The following is a 15,000-nucleotide window of genomic DNA, read 5'->3' as shown; positions in this document are numbered from 1 at the left end:
TGTCGAGGAAAACTTTTTTAGACGCTCCACTCATTTTACATGAAGCCTACGGGTTCATTCCTCCCAGGTTATCGTATGCGGAGTAAAAATAGTCTGGAACTAGAATGACGTCAGAGGAACCAATTATATTTTGCTCCTGATAGGAAATGAGTTAAATTAAAGGGATCCTCCTCTAAACAACAAGAAAATAATTTAAACCTCAGAACATATTTACAGTCAAAATTGATCCAACTTTTTCCATTGAAAGCATTTGTATCCGAAAGAAATGAACTTCAAAAACGCTTGTTTTTGTTTGACGTGTCATAGTTGCCCTTTTGTTTCAAAACAAAAGCTCTTTCTGTGAAAACAACAAGGGAAATCGTAACACGCTACAATTAGTCAACGTGGCGGCGCAGGGAAATATGGAAGTGAAAATAAGTGATTCTGTATTTTTTTTTTTTTTTGGATGCGAACACCTCTTTGAAAAAAAGTGTCGAACAAATTTGATTGCAAACATTATTTTGTTGAGTTAAAAATTATCCATTATTCGGAGTGGAGGTTGCCTTAAATTTTTTTGTTCAAGAGCGAATTAGATAAGAGTGTTCATCTATCACTTTTCTGTATTGCCCCAGCGCAGTCACAAATGGATTTATTTGTAGATGCACGAAACAAACAAATGGCTGCTAATTTTAACCAATGAGAAGAAGCCATGTCACTCGTGACTGCTTCTGCCATGTTTTTTTATTTTCAGGGACATGACAACTGATTTTGGCGGGAACGGGTATTCTAAAAATAGACTGATTTGTGACTGTGCTGGGGGACCCACACATGCCATAACAACACTCTTATCTAATGCACTCTTGGTTTGCTTTGAAACGGGAATTACCCAGAGGTCCCTGCAAGGGAGGAGAGTTCAATATATGGGATGGAATTCCATTTGTCAACGGCACTGTACTAAGTTGCACTCCTTCTGCGTTTAAACTTGGCTGATTGCTGAGTATGAACCCAATGTGAAGATCAGCCAGGCTGTAATTTGAGAAGCTGATGTTTGCAGAGACGGCTTTACCTTCCATCGTGACAGGTATGTCACGAATGCCTTGGAAGGCGTGACGCCATATTTTATAGGGAACTGCAAACAGAAGGTAGAAAGGCCAGCACGCACACCATGCAGCGTGACAGTCGAAGAAATGATTTACAGCAGAACAGTTAGTGACCACGAAATTTGCTCCGACAGCAGCTGTCAATTCAAGGCATTCCATGGAGTCGTACCGTTTAACACCTTGGGTCTTCCACCAGCGGAGAATCATGGGATTAAAATTAAACTGTTGAGATAAAAAATAGATTCACTGTTTCTCATTGACACTGAGGTGATCGTTTTAGTAGATACCACACGATCTTAACAGCCGACGGAACACAACATTAACCACACACGATTATTGAAAGCAATTTTTTGGTTCTTTTTGTCTGTAGCTGCCGAGGTGAATTGCACTTGGCTAGCAGCCTCAGGGTTGACCAATCGCAAGGCGCTAAAAGCACTATTGTATAATGCATATTAAAATGTAATAAATAAGGAACTAATAAGAACAGCCGTGTTTTGAGCCAATTGTCTCCCCTGATTCTTTCCCTTGGAAATATGAGAATAACTACAAATATTCAAAGAGAATTCGCGGCGTTATTTCCGGTTCGTATTGTTGTGGAACATAGCTTTTTTGGTTTTGTTCTGTTATCTTGTTATCTTGTCAATGATGCAACTGGATATCTTAATTTTGTATATTAAATAAAATTAGTGTTGCAGTTGATGATCGCACGTGTCAGACTGAATAATTTCGAGTATCGACATCAAAAAATTCGTTTCGGAAACACGACCCTGCGTTCTGAGTTATAAGAATTGAATGTGGTCAGTTATTAAGACACACATCAGCGCACCAAGAAAAAATATTCTAAAGCTGCTGTGATGACGATCCAGAAAGTGTTCCTTTCTTATCATTCCACACATGCTAAGGGATCCTCAAACCAGCCGTTAACTCGGGCTCATTCTGAATATCTTTTACTCATTATACATCTGACTGACTGACAACAGCAAACGAGCTCCTATTCTCTCTCCCGTCTCATAGATGCAAACGTTGCCAGCAAAATCTATGTCAAGGTGATACCATTGCATTGCGTAAGATGTGTATTTGAGTTTAAAATGGAAGGGGTAAAGAGATAACAAATTCATGTTGACTGACCTCAACAGCAAAGCTGGCTTTTTCGTTTAGCATGTCCTCAGCTTTTCTGAACCCTTCGTCTAGCACCCGTCTTATGTTGGGATGGGATGTGTTAACACTGACAACAAACTCCGGTCTGACGAAGCGCTCCTCGTACATTGACGTCATGTGTTCAGTTCCCCACCGGGCATATGGATTCCGCCAAGGGGAGTTTTCCCATTGAATCCACCATTCGGGATCGCGCATACTCAAATACTCGCCCCTCCTATTTAGCCTGAAACACAAGTACACATAAAGATACTATAAGAATGAAAGCTAAGGTCTATTTGAAAAAACTCGTCTGGTCGAAACAGAGAGAGAAAGTAAGGTCCCTAAGTCAGCATCGTCAAGGAATCGATTACTTTTATTAAGGCTGCATTCATACGGTATCGGACGCCGGAATCTTCAACGGGTTGAAAATTCCCTGCACTTAGGGGTTCCTTTCACGCAACCACGCTGTGTGTGTTGTTTGTCCGTCGATAACGCTGTGTGTGTTGTTTGTCCGTCGATACGACGAGGACCATCTACACATCTTATGGAGGGGTGAAGATAATGATGAGGATAAGGATGATGTTTTGGAGGACGGCGTTGGGCATGCGGAGCCGATGTGATGTGACGAGAAATTCACTTTCTGTGCGTCCGCAAATGGCTAGTAAGGCCAATCCGTGCCCGGAACAGTCTTTGGCGGCAGTGGGGGTAAGGGATGGTGGTGGTTTGGTGATGCCTTTCCTGACTTGTCTGCGCTGCTCAGATGCTGCGGTCCTGTTTGCTTCACAGGCTTTGGTGCCACGCTTGACGACTCCACCACACTTGTCTCTGTCTTGAGCCACTTGCTCCCAGTTGGTGTGCTCGATCCAAAAGGCCTTGAGGGAGACCTTCAGGGTGTCTTAGAAGCGCTTCTTCTGTCCTTCTTTGGAGTGTTTGCCTTCTAAAAGTTCCCCGAACAACATTTTCTTTGGTAGTCGGTGGTCTACCATGCGATCCACTTATTCGGCCCAGCAGAGCTGGGACTGCATCAGGATGGTGTAGACGCTGGGGAGGTCTGCACGGGCGAGGACCTCGGTGTCAGGAATATTTTCCAGCAACTTGATGCCGAGAATCCTCCTGAGGCAGGTGGTGTGGAAGTGGTTCAGCTTCCTTGCATGCCACTGGTAGAGTGTCCGTGTTTGGCAGCCGTACAGAAGGGTGGTGAGGATTGCAGCTCGGTATACCTTGGTCTTGGTTTCGACTGCGATGCCTCTCCGATTCCAGACCTTTTTGTTGAGTTTGCAAAAAGCTGTACTCGCTTTAGCGAGGCTGGCGTTCAGCTCATCGTCCATGATGTACTGCCGAGGTACTGCCGAGGTAGGTGAACCTATCCACCACGTTCAGTCTCTGTCCGTTGATGGTGATGGTGGTCTCTACGTATGGGTTGCCCGGTGCTGGCTGGTGCTTGACTGCAGTCTTCTTAGAGCTGATCGTCAGGCCGAAGTCGTTGCAAGCCTCCACGAACTGGTCAACGCTATGCTGCATGTTGCCTTCCGAGGCAGCGTTGAGGGCGCAGTCATCAGCAAACAAGAAATCATTGATGGTGCTAACCTTCATCTTGGTTTTCGCTTTGAGCCTCCTGAGGTTGAAGAGTGAGCCGTCGGTGCGGTATTTGATACTAATGCCGACCACCGAATCTCTGAAAGCATCAGACAACATTGCGGAGAACATGACACTGAAGAGTGTTGGAGCCAGCACACATCCCTGCTTTACTTCGTTCGTGACAGGTAATGGTTCTGATGTTTCCCGTTGCCCTGGACACGCGCCAGCGTGCAATCATGACACTTTCTGACGACGGTGGTGAATTTGTCAGGACATCCGGACTTTCGCATGACTCTCCAAAGGCCATCTCTGCTGACAGAGTCAGAGGCCTTGGTCAGATCGACAAAGGGGGAATACAGGTCAGTGTTCTGTTCTTGAAATTTCTCTTGGAGCTGCCTGGCAGCAAACACCGTGTCAATAGTCCCGCGATCTTTCCGGAAACCACGCTTACTTTCTGGTAGGAGTCCTTGCTCAAGATGGTCGTTGAGGCGGTTCAGGGGGACTTTGGCCACGACCTTGCCCGCGATAGATAATTGGGAGATTCCATGATGGTTGTCGCAAGCTTGGTGGTTTCCTTTCCTTTTGTAGGGGTGGATAATGGACGCGTCCTTGAAGTTTTGCGGCCCTGATCCCTTCCCCCATATGATCTGGACGAGAGTCAGAAGCTTGCCAGTCAGGGCTGTACCACCCTCCTTATAGATTTCAGCTGGGATGGAGTCCAATCCAGGTGCTTTGTCACTGCAGAGCTGACGGATAGCCTTCCGCACCTCTTCCAGAGTTGGGACAGCGTCGGTGTTTATTGGGACCTGCGGCAGTCTTGCAATGGCTTCGTCATTGATGGAGAACGGTCTGTTCAGTACGCCGTCAAAATGCTCAGCCCATCTTTGCACGATCTTGTCCTTTTATGTGATAAGCGTGGTGCTGTACGCACTGAGTAGCGGGAAGGAGCCTGCGCTGGTAGGGCCGTAGACGTCCTTAACACTGCTGTAGAAGTTCTTCATGTCGTTCCTGTCTGCAAAGCCTTGTATCTCGTCAGCTTTTGCACTCAGCCAGGAGGAGTCTTGCATCTCGCGCAGTTTGAGCTGGACGGTGCTGCGGATGCTCCTCAGTGCGTCTTTCTTGGCTGTTGATGTTGAGTCTGGATGTGGGCTAGGTGAGCAGTGCGTTTCTGCTCCAGCAGGGCTGTGATGTCGGAGTGGTTTTCATCAAACCAGTCCTTGTGCTTTCTTGCAGGGGGCCCCAGACACTCCATGGCTGTGTTATACACCGTCTTACGGAAGGTGGTCCACGAGGCTTTGACGTCCTGCTTGTACAGAGTGATGGCAGCCAACCGTTCCCCCACGATATCAACAAACATTTGCTTAGTGGGGCCGTCTTACAGCTTGGTGCTGATTCGCTTCGGCGCCTTCTTGCCCTGCGGTCTGCACTTGGACTGCACGCGGATGTTGACCTTGGACACGATGAGGCGGTGGTCTGTCCAACATTCTGCACTGCACAGGGCCCTGGTGATTCTTACATCCTGCATGTCCCTCTTCCTGACGATGACATATCAGATGCCAATGCTTTGAGCTGGGGTGCATCCAGGATGTCTTGTTCCAGGTAGGGAGGCGGAAGACGGTGTTGGTGATCAGGAGGTCATGCTTGGCGCAGGGCTGGAGGAGCAGGAGGCCGTTGCTGTTGCACTTGCGTGTCCCATGCTTGCCCAGCACACCTTTCCAGAATGCGCTGTCAAATCCCACTCTTGCTTGCTCCTCTCCAGAAGAAGGAGTAGCCTGAAGTCCTCACTGAGTTCTCCCTCGCCTGCCAGCCTGGTCTCACTGAGCACAGCACTAAACCAGTCAGGAAAGCTAAGGAGCAGGCAATGTTTAGGACACCTTTTCTAGCCCCTTCCTCATGCCTGGGAGGTGAGTAGTGCTATCTTGAAGAGGGCTGCTCAGACACTTAGACCGCTGCCGGACTCCACTTCTGCTCCAATCAGTTAAGAACGACCAAATGGCCTGAGTCGCCTGTGTGCAGGCCCGCGGCTACGACTACCAGTGTACCCCACAGCTGTCGCTTCGTCGCTCTTCTGTCGCCACAGGACTTTGGGAGGATGAAGATGAATGAATGATGGAAGATGGAAGATGAAAGATGGTTTGCGCTTGACCTTTTTTAAAGTGAGGTAGGTTTGCGCGGAGTCAGCCTCACTCTCTCATCTCGACGAGCCTGGCCCAGCGGCAAGACAAGGTCAAGACGGCTAGAGAACCGCCGGGATGCAGGAGCTGCCAGAAGGTGACGAGTACGCCATACAACCGCCCTCAGCGCCCCACTCCTGATTTTCTGTCAGGGTTTACGCCCTTAGCCTTTGACCAACCAAGGCCGCCCTGCAAGGCAACAGGAGACTCATTGGGCGGGGTCTTCTGTATCCCGAACAGGCGCTAAGCACCTGCCACTGGAATCACGCTAAACATAGGAAAATTTACACGCCTCGCCGTTCACGAATTTGAAAGCCAAAACTGGGGACGAATTTTTGGCCGGTACGGTCGAAGATTTAACCGGCGTGCTGTGACCGTTTTGCATGGCAAAGGCGTAGTTGCATGGATGCGTGGTAACTCAGCTGGAAGAAGCCATTTTGGATTTCGTAACCGTAAAGTACTGAGCGCTCTGCACATGGACAGATGGTAAAACCTATGACAAAGGTTGAACTTTAATCCGGTTCGTCAGTTCCGTATGAACAGAGCGAAAATATTGCACGGTTCCAAGCGAACAAAACGTCCGGTCAAATTTTTCAACCCGTAGAAAATTCGTCCGGTACGGTGTGAATTTAGCCGTTGTAACGTATAACAAAGATCAATGAAGGAAGCAAAATCTAACGGGTCACGTATCAAACACACGGAACAAGTAGCTCAATTATGGTGTCAAAATGGGAATAAGAAAAGTTTCAGAAAAAGTTTTTCCCAAGCGGACAGAAATCCACTTCTAGCTGTGGAAGTGTGTCATGTTTACTCTGGCGATGAAGTTGAAACTGGAAATTTGCACAGGCAAAACCAACGTTTATATTTCAGATTAAAAGTTAAAAAAAACCTTTTACTAAGTCATTACCTTCATCATACCTTTGAAAACTTAATAATATTAGTCTGTAGGAGGACGGTCAACGGACGAAAAATAGCTACAGCATGATGGAACGAATACTCCTGTTCTGTTTGGATGACCTATAATGTTGTGCTCTTCCTTTCTCTTTCTATCGCTTGTAGCATGTAATGTTGGGCATTACTTTCATTGCTTTTACTTCACGACTCACCTCGCAGCACTTAACTTGCTATTGGCAACTACTAGTACTTATAATAGTAATTTTTACATTAACACTAGTCACTACTCAATCAATGATCGCTGTCTACTCCCTATTTAAAAACAGGACACTAGAGCTAAGCCTTCAACCTCAGATCTCGAGATCCTCTGGCAGTCTAATCTACATCACTGCGTCTTGTTACAAACGCAGAAACAAAAATCTGAACGAGCGAAATAACCGACAATTTACCTTTGACCATGTGGTACATGTTTTCCACATGTCGCCAGCAGCAACAGTGGTCTGTTGAGGATTTGATTCCGAAAGGCGTCGAGTTCACCGATGGAGTTCACAACGCTAACCTTAGGAGTGTTGGATAGCTCGGGTTTATCGCTTATTATCGTCACCTGATAACTGTCTGGAAGCTGCAAGTTTTCAACTCCGTCCCGGTTGACTCTAAATTGGTTGGGAGGATTGGATTTGAAAGCTGAATACGAAACTAATACAACCTCCGGTGAACCCTGCATTTCTTGAGTGCGTCTTGATTTTACGAGATGATGAACGGTAGGGACTAAGTTTGATTTCGCAGCTTTGGTTCACAGACTGTATGAAAAGCTTAAAATTAAATAAAAATGTCAGTAAAAAGACTCACATAAAAAAATACATCAAGTCTAATTTTCCTCTGAGTCAGCTGAATAAATATTTCAAACAACTACGCGACGTTAATACACACACAATCCAATGTTCTTTCTGTCGCTGAATTTTTCTCAAGGAAGTATGTTGGAACTGCGCGTGAAAGAGTTCGCAACGTTCGCAACTTTTACGTTTTCTAACTAAATTCTGTGGCAAAAAATGTAGCAAAACAATCGGATACCCTTGATATTTACACATCTGTTGCCTTATTAATTCAAAATTGCTTTGTTAAAACTAACAGCTGTTATGTCCAGCGTTTTTCCGCTAGAAACCGACTGACTTCGAGAGATTTCAGCTTTTGACGGCTCACTTCAACCAGAAGAACCAAATTCACAACCGTGGCTTGGTGGCAGGTTTACGTGTAGAGCGCATGTTCGTTGTCTAATCTCTCTGCAGTGAAACAAAAAACCTTAAATAACAATGACCGCAACCATATTTTCTGAGCCCGCGAGACTGAGCACCCCCAGCAAACCATTGTTTTAACGAAAACCGCTGGTCAGCAACCCTGTGAAACGGCAACAACAATCTGTAACCAAATAACAGCAGAGATTTATAGAACAAAAATGTACACGAAGGAGCCTCTAAGCTATTGGTTCAAAAGCATGAACCAAGACAAAAACACACTCAGTTACAGTGCGGACTCGACGAAAGGATATGTCTTCAACTCCTCTCAAACTCCTCGCGAGAAAAAAGCTGTTAAATTTACTTACTCAAAGAGCCCCATACCAATCAAAGAATTCTTCAAAAGTTCACGCTTCAATGTTACAGTATGGTGTGTGTGTGTGTATTGTAGCCGCTGCATTTATACTAGCATTCTAACTTGTTTATTCACCATAAAGCACCGTCTCTTGCTCCAACGGCACAAAATCCGTACCAGAACGATTCTTACAAAAAGAAAGAAAATAATAAAGTCGATTAAGGAAGGGAACTACAAAACCATGGTCTTAAACGAGGCAAACAGCGACGAAATAACAAAGAGAAACGTACTTTATCAGTGATTTTACAAATTGTTTACCCAAAAACAGTATGCCTCATATATCAAACAATAGCATTACTTTTGCTCAAAATGGAAAATTCATTGTACGTCAATCCCCCCATAATTGAAGTATTGGATCTCCGAGTGAGTTTGCATGAACGAGAGATTTCAAGGGATATCGCCTATCATTACCCCTCTTGACAAGGTGAACATGGATAATTTCAAGACAAAAATCCACCAGTGCCACGGTACCGTACCACATGGGATGTAGATCTGTTCCTGTGTTATTTATCATCACTTCATGAGCCATCTCAAGTAAGCCTGAAATCCCTGACTCTGAAAACAACTATGTTAATAACACTTGTTTCAGCTCAAAGAGGATGGAGTCTATGTTGTGGTTTAATTTTGTTTTTCGTTTGAAAAGTTCTTTTCTTTTTTTCAAACCAGTTTAAATATTTAAAACTCGTTTAATTTTTTTAGAACACTGCCCATTTTAACATATTTCGATACCTTTCTGTAACTAACATAATGCATAAAATAAACTAGAGATTATTATGATGGATTGTTGTCTCTGATGCTACCAAGACAATAATTGTTATTTATTGCATGTGAACAATAATTTTTAGTGTTTAGGGTTAAATGCTCAGCTTAGTAATTAGGGTTAAGCTGTCAATAAGGTTTACGCACTTATTTAAAACCGATAGCATTTCAGAAGGTGTATGACAACTGCAGACTGCCTATGTCGAATACCGCTGAGAAGTCTCAGCGCCCATTTTAAAACGGTTTGCTTTTACTGCCAGTTAGGGTTAGTCTGCGGTCTGCAAGTATCAGACACTGCACTCCCGGTGAGGGATAAGCACGCATTGTAGTGATTGGAGTATAATCACTTATTTGCACTGTTTAGTCTAAAGCAACTAAAACAACCGTTGTCTTGGTTGTTGGGTATGAATATTGGTTCTGGGCGGGGGAAGTATAGGATTCTTTCACAAGAAAGTTAAAGGGGTTTAGTTTGTAAAGAAGCTGTGGTGCTGTGTCAGTGGGGAAAGTGAAAAAAAGAAAACGATTTATCAACTGAGTTCATATGGTAAATTGACAACTGTAAAGAAATTTGAAAGCTGACGTTTCGAGTGTTAGCCCTTCATCAGAGGCTAAACTCTTTTCTGTCTTTCACAAGTAGAACTACGTTTCATAATGAAAAAACAGTGATATTCTTTACTGAATCATTCCTTTGGCAATATAACTTGTATTCATAAATATTTGTCTCTCAGATTTTAAATTAAAAAGAGCATTATACAACTAAAAAGTAACTACATTACCATTAAGCGTAACAATGGTATTATTTGTGCTGTTTCAATATTAATAAACTACAATTTATCTTGAAAGGAAATTACTTATTTTGCAGAATGGTCTGTTTAGAAGCTGAATGTAAAGGAAATACACATTTGTGTATAAATCAAACCTTTCACCGAGAGTGGCCTGGGGTGAATAATAAAATATTCATTTGGAATTTGCATCAACTGCTTGCGTGGTCAAGTGGATTAAGGAGTAGGCAGCACATTCAGAGGTAGCTATAGGGAGTTCACGATCAAGTTCTGTTGTGTGGAGGCTGTGGGCATAAAGGTGGTTAGAAGTGTGCAGGAAGGGTGGGGTAGGAAAGAGACATTAGGTAGCATCAGGGAGAGGCAGGTCATTAGAAGGGGGAAGGATGTCTAGTTCTTTTTCAGAGCCCCTAAAAAACCAAGCCCCTGTTATTTTTTTTACTACACCCCAAAAAAAAGGAAAATCCTTTTTTTGACAGTTGGTTAAAAAAAACCGTTTAAAAAAATTTAAACTGGTTTGAAAAAAAATGACCCGGTTTGAAAAAAACGTAAACCAAGAACAAAATTAAACCACAACATCTACACTTGCTAGACAAACAGGAGATGAAAGAAGGACAAAACTTCGTTTGAGTTTGCCTTTCCGGAGCACATTAAACAAAGCAGACTAACATATAAAGTGCCATCTGTACTCTTACACACCTACCCTAACGATCAATCCTTTTGTGTTTTTACTCACCCGAAAGAATATCTTCAGAGGACAAATTTGCTCCGAGGTACTGAAAAAAACTTCGCTTGAGCCATGCAAAGCCTCATGGCTGTGCTTCTCGAGATACCATCTCAAGGTAAATCCGTTCGGTTATGTCAAGTGCTGGTGTTAATATCAACACCTTCAAACCTCACGGTACTAGGGCAGCAGCAGTATCGAAAGCAAAAACTGCATCTGTTGCCATTAAGGAAATTCTGGACTTTAGAGAGTGGTCTTCTGAAAGGATATTTGAACCGGTCCTACAACATCCCTTACAAAGGAAATCTCTCTAGCTTTCACACATCCGTACTATCCATTGAGTATAGAACTGAAATTTGTTAGATCCATGAAATTGCAAATATGTACACTAAACATTTGTGTGAATGCATGCACAGTTACCTTGTTATTGACTATAATTATCTAGCTTTTAATTAAGCCGTTTCAACATTTAATTTCCTATTTGATATTGATTGCGTTTGTTTTGTCCAACCACAGGTATACTGTATGCAGCTTGTACACTGGAGTACATCATCGTTGATCAAACTGTAATGATAATCAGCAACAGTATCAAGGTACATTTAAAATAATTATTTCTACTAAATATTATAAATTTTTGAAATGAAAATTGAAATCTTTACATTGTAACAAAATTTGAACTTACTAATAGCTAGTAGTAATAGTAGGTAATAACGGGAAACAGGAACCAATGAGTCAAATGGCATAACTTTAACATGTTTAAAAAATACGGATAGCTGCTAAAGGATTACCGAGCATAGCAACTATATCAACTGGAACATAAAAATAATGAGGAAATCACAAGTTAACTTGTCGATCCAGCTCAAAAAAGGGAAGAAAACAGTCGAGGATCAAGAAATCACACAGTGCGTCGATAAGAAATTCTTGTTTTGACCCGAACGCCTCGTTTTCGTGCCTCCTGAAACTAACACCGCTGAGGCGTAGGCTCAACTGCAACACTTTAATTATTACAGTAGTAGTAGTAGTAGTAGTAGTAGTAGTAGTAGTAGTAGTAGTAGTAGTAGTAGTAGTAGTAGTAGTAGTAGTAGTAGTAGTAGTAGTAGTAGTAGTAGTAGTTCTCGGTTTTGGCAAAGTCAGTTTCTTTGCGAGCTTAACTGCGTTATTTGCCTGGTTTCTAGCACGCTTATATTGATCCCATGCAGCTGAATTATTGGAAGAGATTGCTTTCTTTTTAAGGAAATCTTTTCTTCTGGTTTTACAAATTAGATCACCAGTAATCCATGGGCATCGTTTTATACGGGCTGTTTTCGATTTTAGTGGTGCGTGTTTATCAACGCAGCTGAGAAAGATTTCTTTCCATTCACGTCACAGGTCGTTTGGGTCAGAATACGCATCGACATTGGCCCATGGCATTTGGTTGAGATCACTTGTTTCTGTCATGCGAGGACCATTGCGGTCATAGTGGGCCTTACGTGTCAAGAAGACAAGAGAATGATCACCAATACCAAGGTGAATGACACCCGATTTTGTAACCTTCTCTGGGGAATTTGTTATGCATAAATCGATTAGGGTCTTAGAAACTGAAGTGACACGTGTTGGTTCACGGATTAACTGGCTAAGACCATATACATCAAAAAGATTTGTTAGAAAGGAAGAAATGTGAGCATTTTCTTCAAGCAACAAATTGCAGATGACGTCACCAAGTGTATATAATTCCTTATTTTCGGCGTCAATTTTGGCAATAATTTTTCCGAATTTCGTGTCAGGAAGACAAGAGAATGATCACCAATACCAAGGTGAATGACACCCGATTTTGTAACCCTCTCTGGGGAATTTATTATGCATAAATCGATTAGGGTCTTAGAAACTGAAGTGACACGTGTTGGTTCACGGATTAACTGGCTAAGACCGTATACATAAAAAATATTTGTTAGAAAGGAAGAAATGTGAGCATTTTCTTCAAGCAACAAATTGCAGATGACGTCACCAAGTATATATAATTCCTTATTTTCGGCGTCAATTTTGGAAATAATTTTTCCGAATTCACCAAAAAGATCAGGTGGAAAGCTTGGGGGTCGATACCAATTCCCGACCAGGAATGGCGTACTCCGCGACTTACTGATTTCGACAAATAGACACTCCAACTCATCGTTGTTTAAATCATCACGTATTCGATAGTTAAGATTGGTGCGCAAGTAAATGCAAATACCGCCTCACTGTGTAAATAGTTTATCCTGAAGCCAAAATAGAAACGTTTCGTTTCTCAGGAAAAGAAACAAAACTAAGTAGTGTTCCGCTTCCGGACTGAGCAGCTCTAGGGATGATGAGAATTATGCCGCATTCGAGTTTGATCCTTTGACAAGAGCCAGCATTATTCCTAGGAAAATCCAGTTTCGCGCCTTCAATACCACCCAACTCAGTGCCCTCTGTTTTTGTGTGACATGTACCACAGGCAGCCCAGTCTACGCTCACGGAGCATCTAGTTTTCCGCGAAATAAACAACTTGGCTTGCGGACGCCGCGACACCGCGGTTCGTGACAGAACTTCATATCGAACTTCATATCAATTCATATCGAAGTCTCATAACATCAAGCCCTATTGGTGTCGAACACGTGCAACAACGACGATCAAATTCGTTAAATTCACCAGGACGAATTGCAATGCCTCATAATTCGTTTTCCGGCTTCGGCATGTAAGATTTTTTCCTTGGAGATGATGAGGCCCTGATCAGCAGATCTAGTCTGGTGGAGTCCGAAGATTTATTGAATTTTGCAGTCGGCGGAGTTCACTTTGGATGTGTATAAATCTTTGTTCATCCTTTGAAATGTTAAGGAATAACAACTAAATAGCAGCTGACAAAGAATATTTGTGTCATTTCGACAACGTTGCTCTCTGACCTGTCAAAATTCCCGCGTATCAGTTGCACGGCGTGAGCGAGTTTTCCTTCCATTATCCAAAAAAATTGCATCAATATTTATAGGGAAGATATCTGTTTACAAAGACAACCTCGTTCCCAGGGTCTCTTCTCAACGACAATGGAGGAGACCCTGGGAACAACCTTGTGTACAAACATTGCTTTTGTTATTCAAATGTGCCAACCACTGGAACAAAAGACCCTCTGGTTGGTACATTAATGACAATACTTTAAGTCAATGATATCGTCCCTATTTGATACTAAGGTATGTTTTAGTTGAATTTCAATACGAATACAGGTTCCACGTGTTGTTCTCGCCAAACAACTGTCGCGTTTCTGCCTCAGTTTTACGTTAAGTCCAGATTTTTTTTAACCCGGTCACTTTGTTAAAAAAAAACACATTAAGCCCGTCGCCACGGACAGGAAATTTTTCAAAGCCCGTTTGGTTTTTTTCCCGACACGGTCATAATGAGCCGTCCCTTACCACATTAGCATGAGATTTGTTCATTTCGGAGCTTGAGGGGTCGAAGAGCAAATGCTCATCTCTTCGTCATGTATAGCCGTTTAGCGCCTTGACGAGTCAAAGGATCATAAAATTCAGTCTCCAAGTTGCCCATAGCACTCATTTGAAATATTTAAAGTCCAATTGAGGCCACTTACAATTGTCTTACACTTGTAATCGTCCTGTGAAAAGCTGCACGCGGAGAGGGAGAGACCTTCGATCGTAAGGGCTCTCGGAAACGTTAGATCTATGGCAAATGTCGAGTGTTCTTGTTCGGGGCCGACTAACTACGAAGAGTATCTACACCTTGGTGACGAGAGATCGTTTGCATATCGCAGTGCCCACAAGAACTCGTTCCAAGGCTTCGCGTATCCACTAGTTAAACTTGAAAGGCTCCGTCTCAAATAAACGCTGAGCATAGTTCGATCCGAAAAAGAACAAGACGCAAAGTACCAATAAATTACCAATGGCAATTCAACAATCTCATAGAGTTTCGAATAGAAAAAACTGAGGCTTAACCTGGAATAAACAGATGATAGAAATATTTGATATTCTTCAAAAGATTCAGACCAACGTCTGAGAGGTATCAGAAAAAAAGGAAATAATTATATATGAGCAATTTCACCTAAGCAGAAAGTAACTATTACAACAACAATCTTTGATATATATGTAAGAAATCACAGATGGTGGGTGTATGCGTCCCAGTTCTTGAACACTGCAGAGACCGGCTAAGGATTCGTTATATATTGTTGTCTCAATTGCTCCTTTGGGTCGCTGCACAGTAGACATGTTTCCAAGAGATCACTGGATGTTCCT

General features: G+C 42.9%; 1 protein-coding gene and 1 pseudogene across 1 annotated transcript in view; both read right to left on the bottom strand.

The window, feature by feature from the left end:
- Positions 1–7,640, bottom strand: part of LOC138050598 (uncharacterized) — a 9,201-nt gene extending 1,561 nt beyond the window's left edge. Inside the window, exons 1-3 of the mRNA XM_068896914.1 lie at positions 7,312–7,640; positions 2,208–2,460; positions 1–1,301 (exon numbers count right to left, since the gene is read on the bottom strand). The exon at positions 1–1,301 is cut by the window's left edge and continues 1,561 nt beyond it. Coding sequence (XP_068753015.1) covers positions 825–1,301; positions 2,208–2,460; positions 7,312–7,586 — 1,005 coding nt within the window. The 5' untranslated portion in view covers positions 7,587–7,640 and the 3' untranslated portion in view covers positions 1–824. The remainder of the gene's footprint in view (positions 1,302–2,207; positions 2,461–7,311) is intronic.
- On the bottom strand, positions 3,962–5,374 carry LOC138051069 (uncharacterized; annotated as a pseudogene).
- Positions 7,641–15,000: the final 7,360 nt, after the last annotated feature.

Source organism: Montipora capricornis, chromosome 6, assembly GCF_036669925.1.
Source record: "Montipora capricornis isolate CH-2021 chromosome 6, ASM3666992v2, whole genome shotgun sequence".
In the NCBI taxonomy this organism is placed as follows: Eukaryota; Metazoa; Cnidaria; class Anthozoa; order Scleractinia; family Acroporidae; genus Montipora; species Montipora capricornis.
Note: the sequence above shows the minus strand (reverse complement) of the source record. Positions and strands in the feature narration are given on the sequence as shown.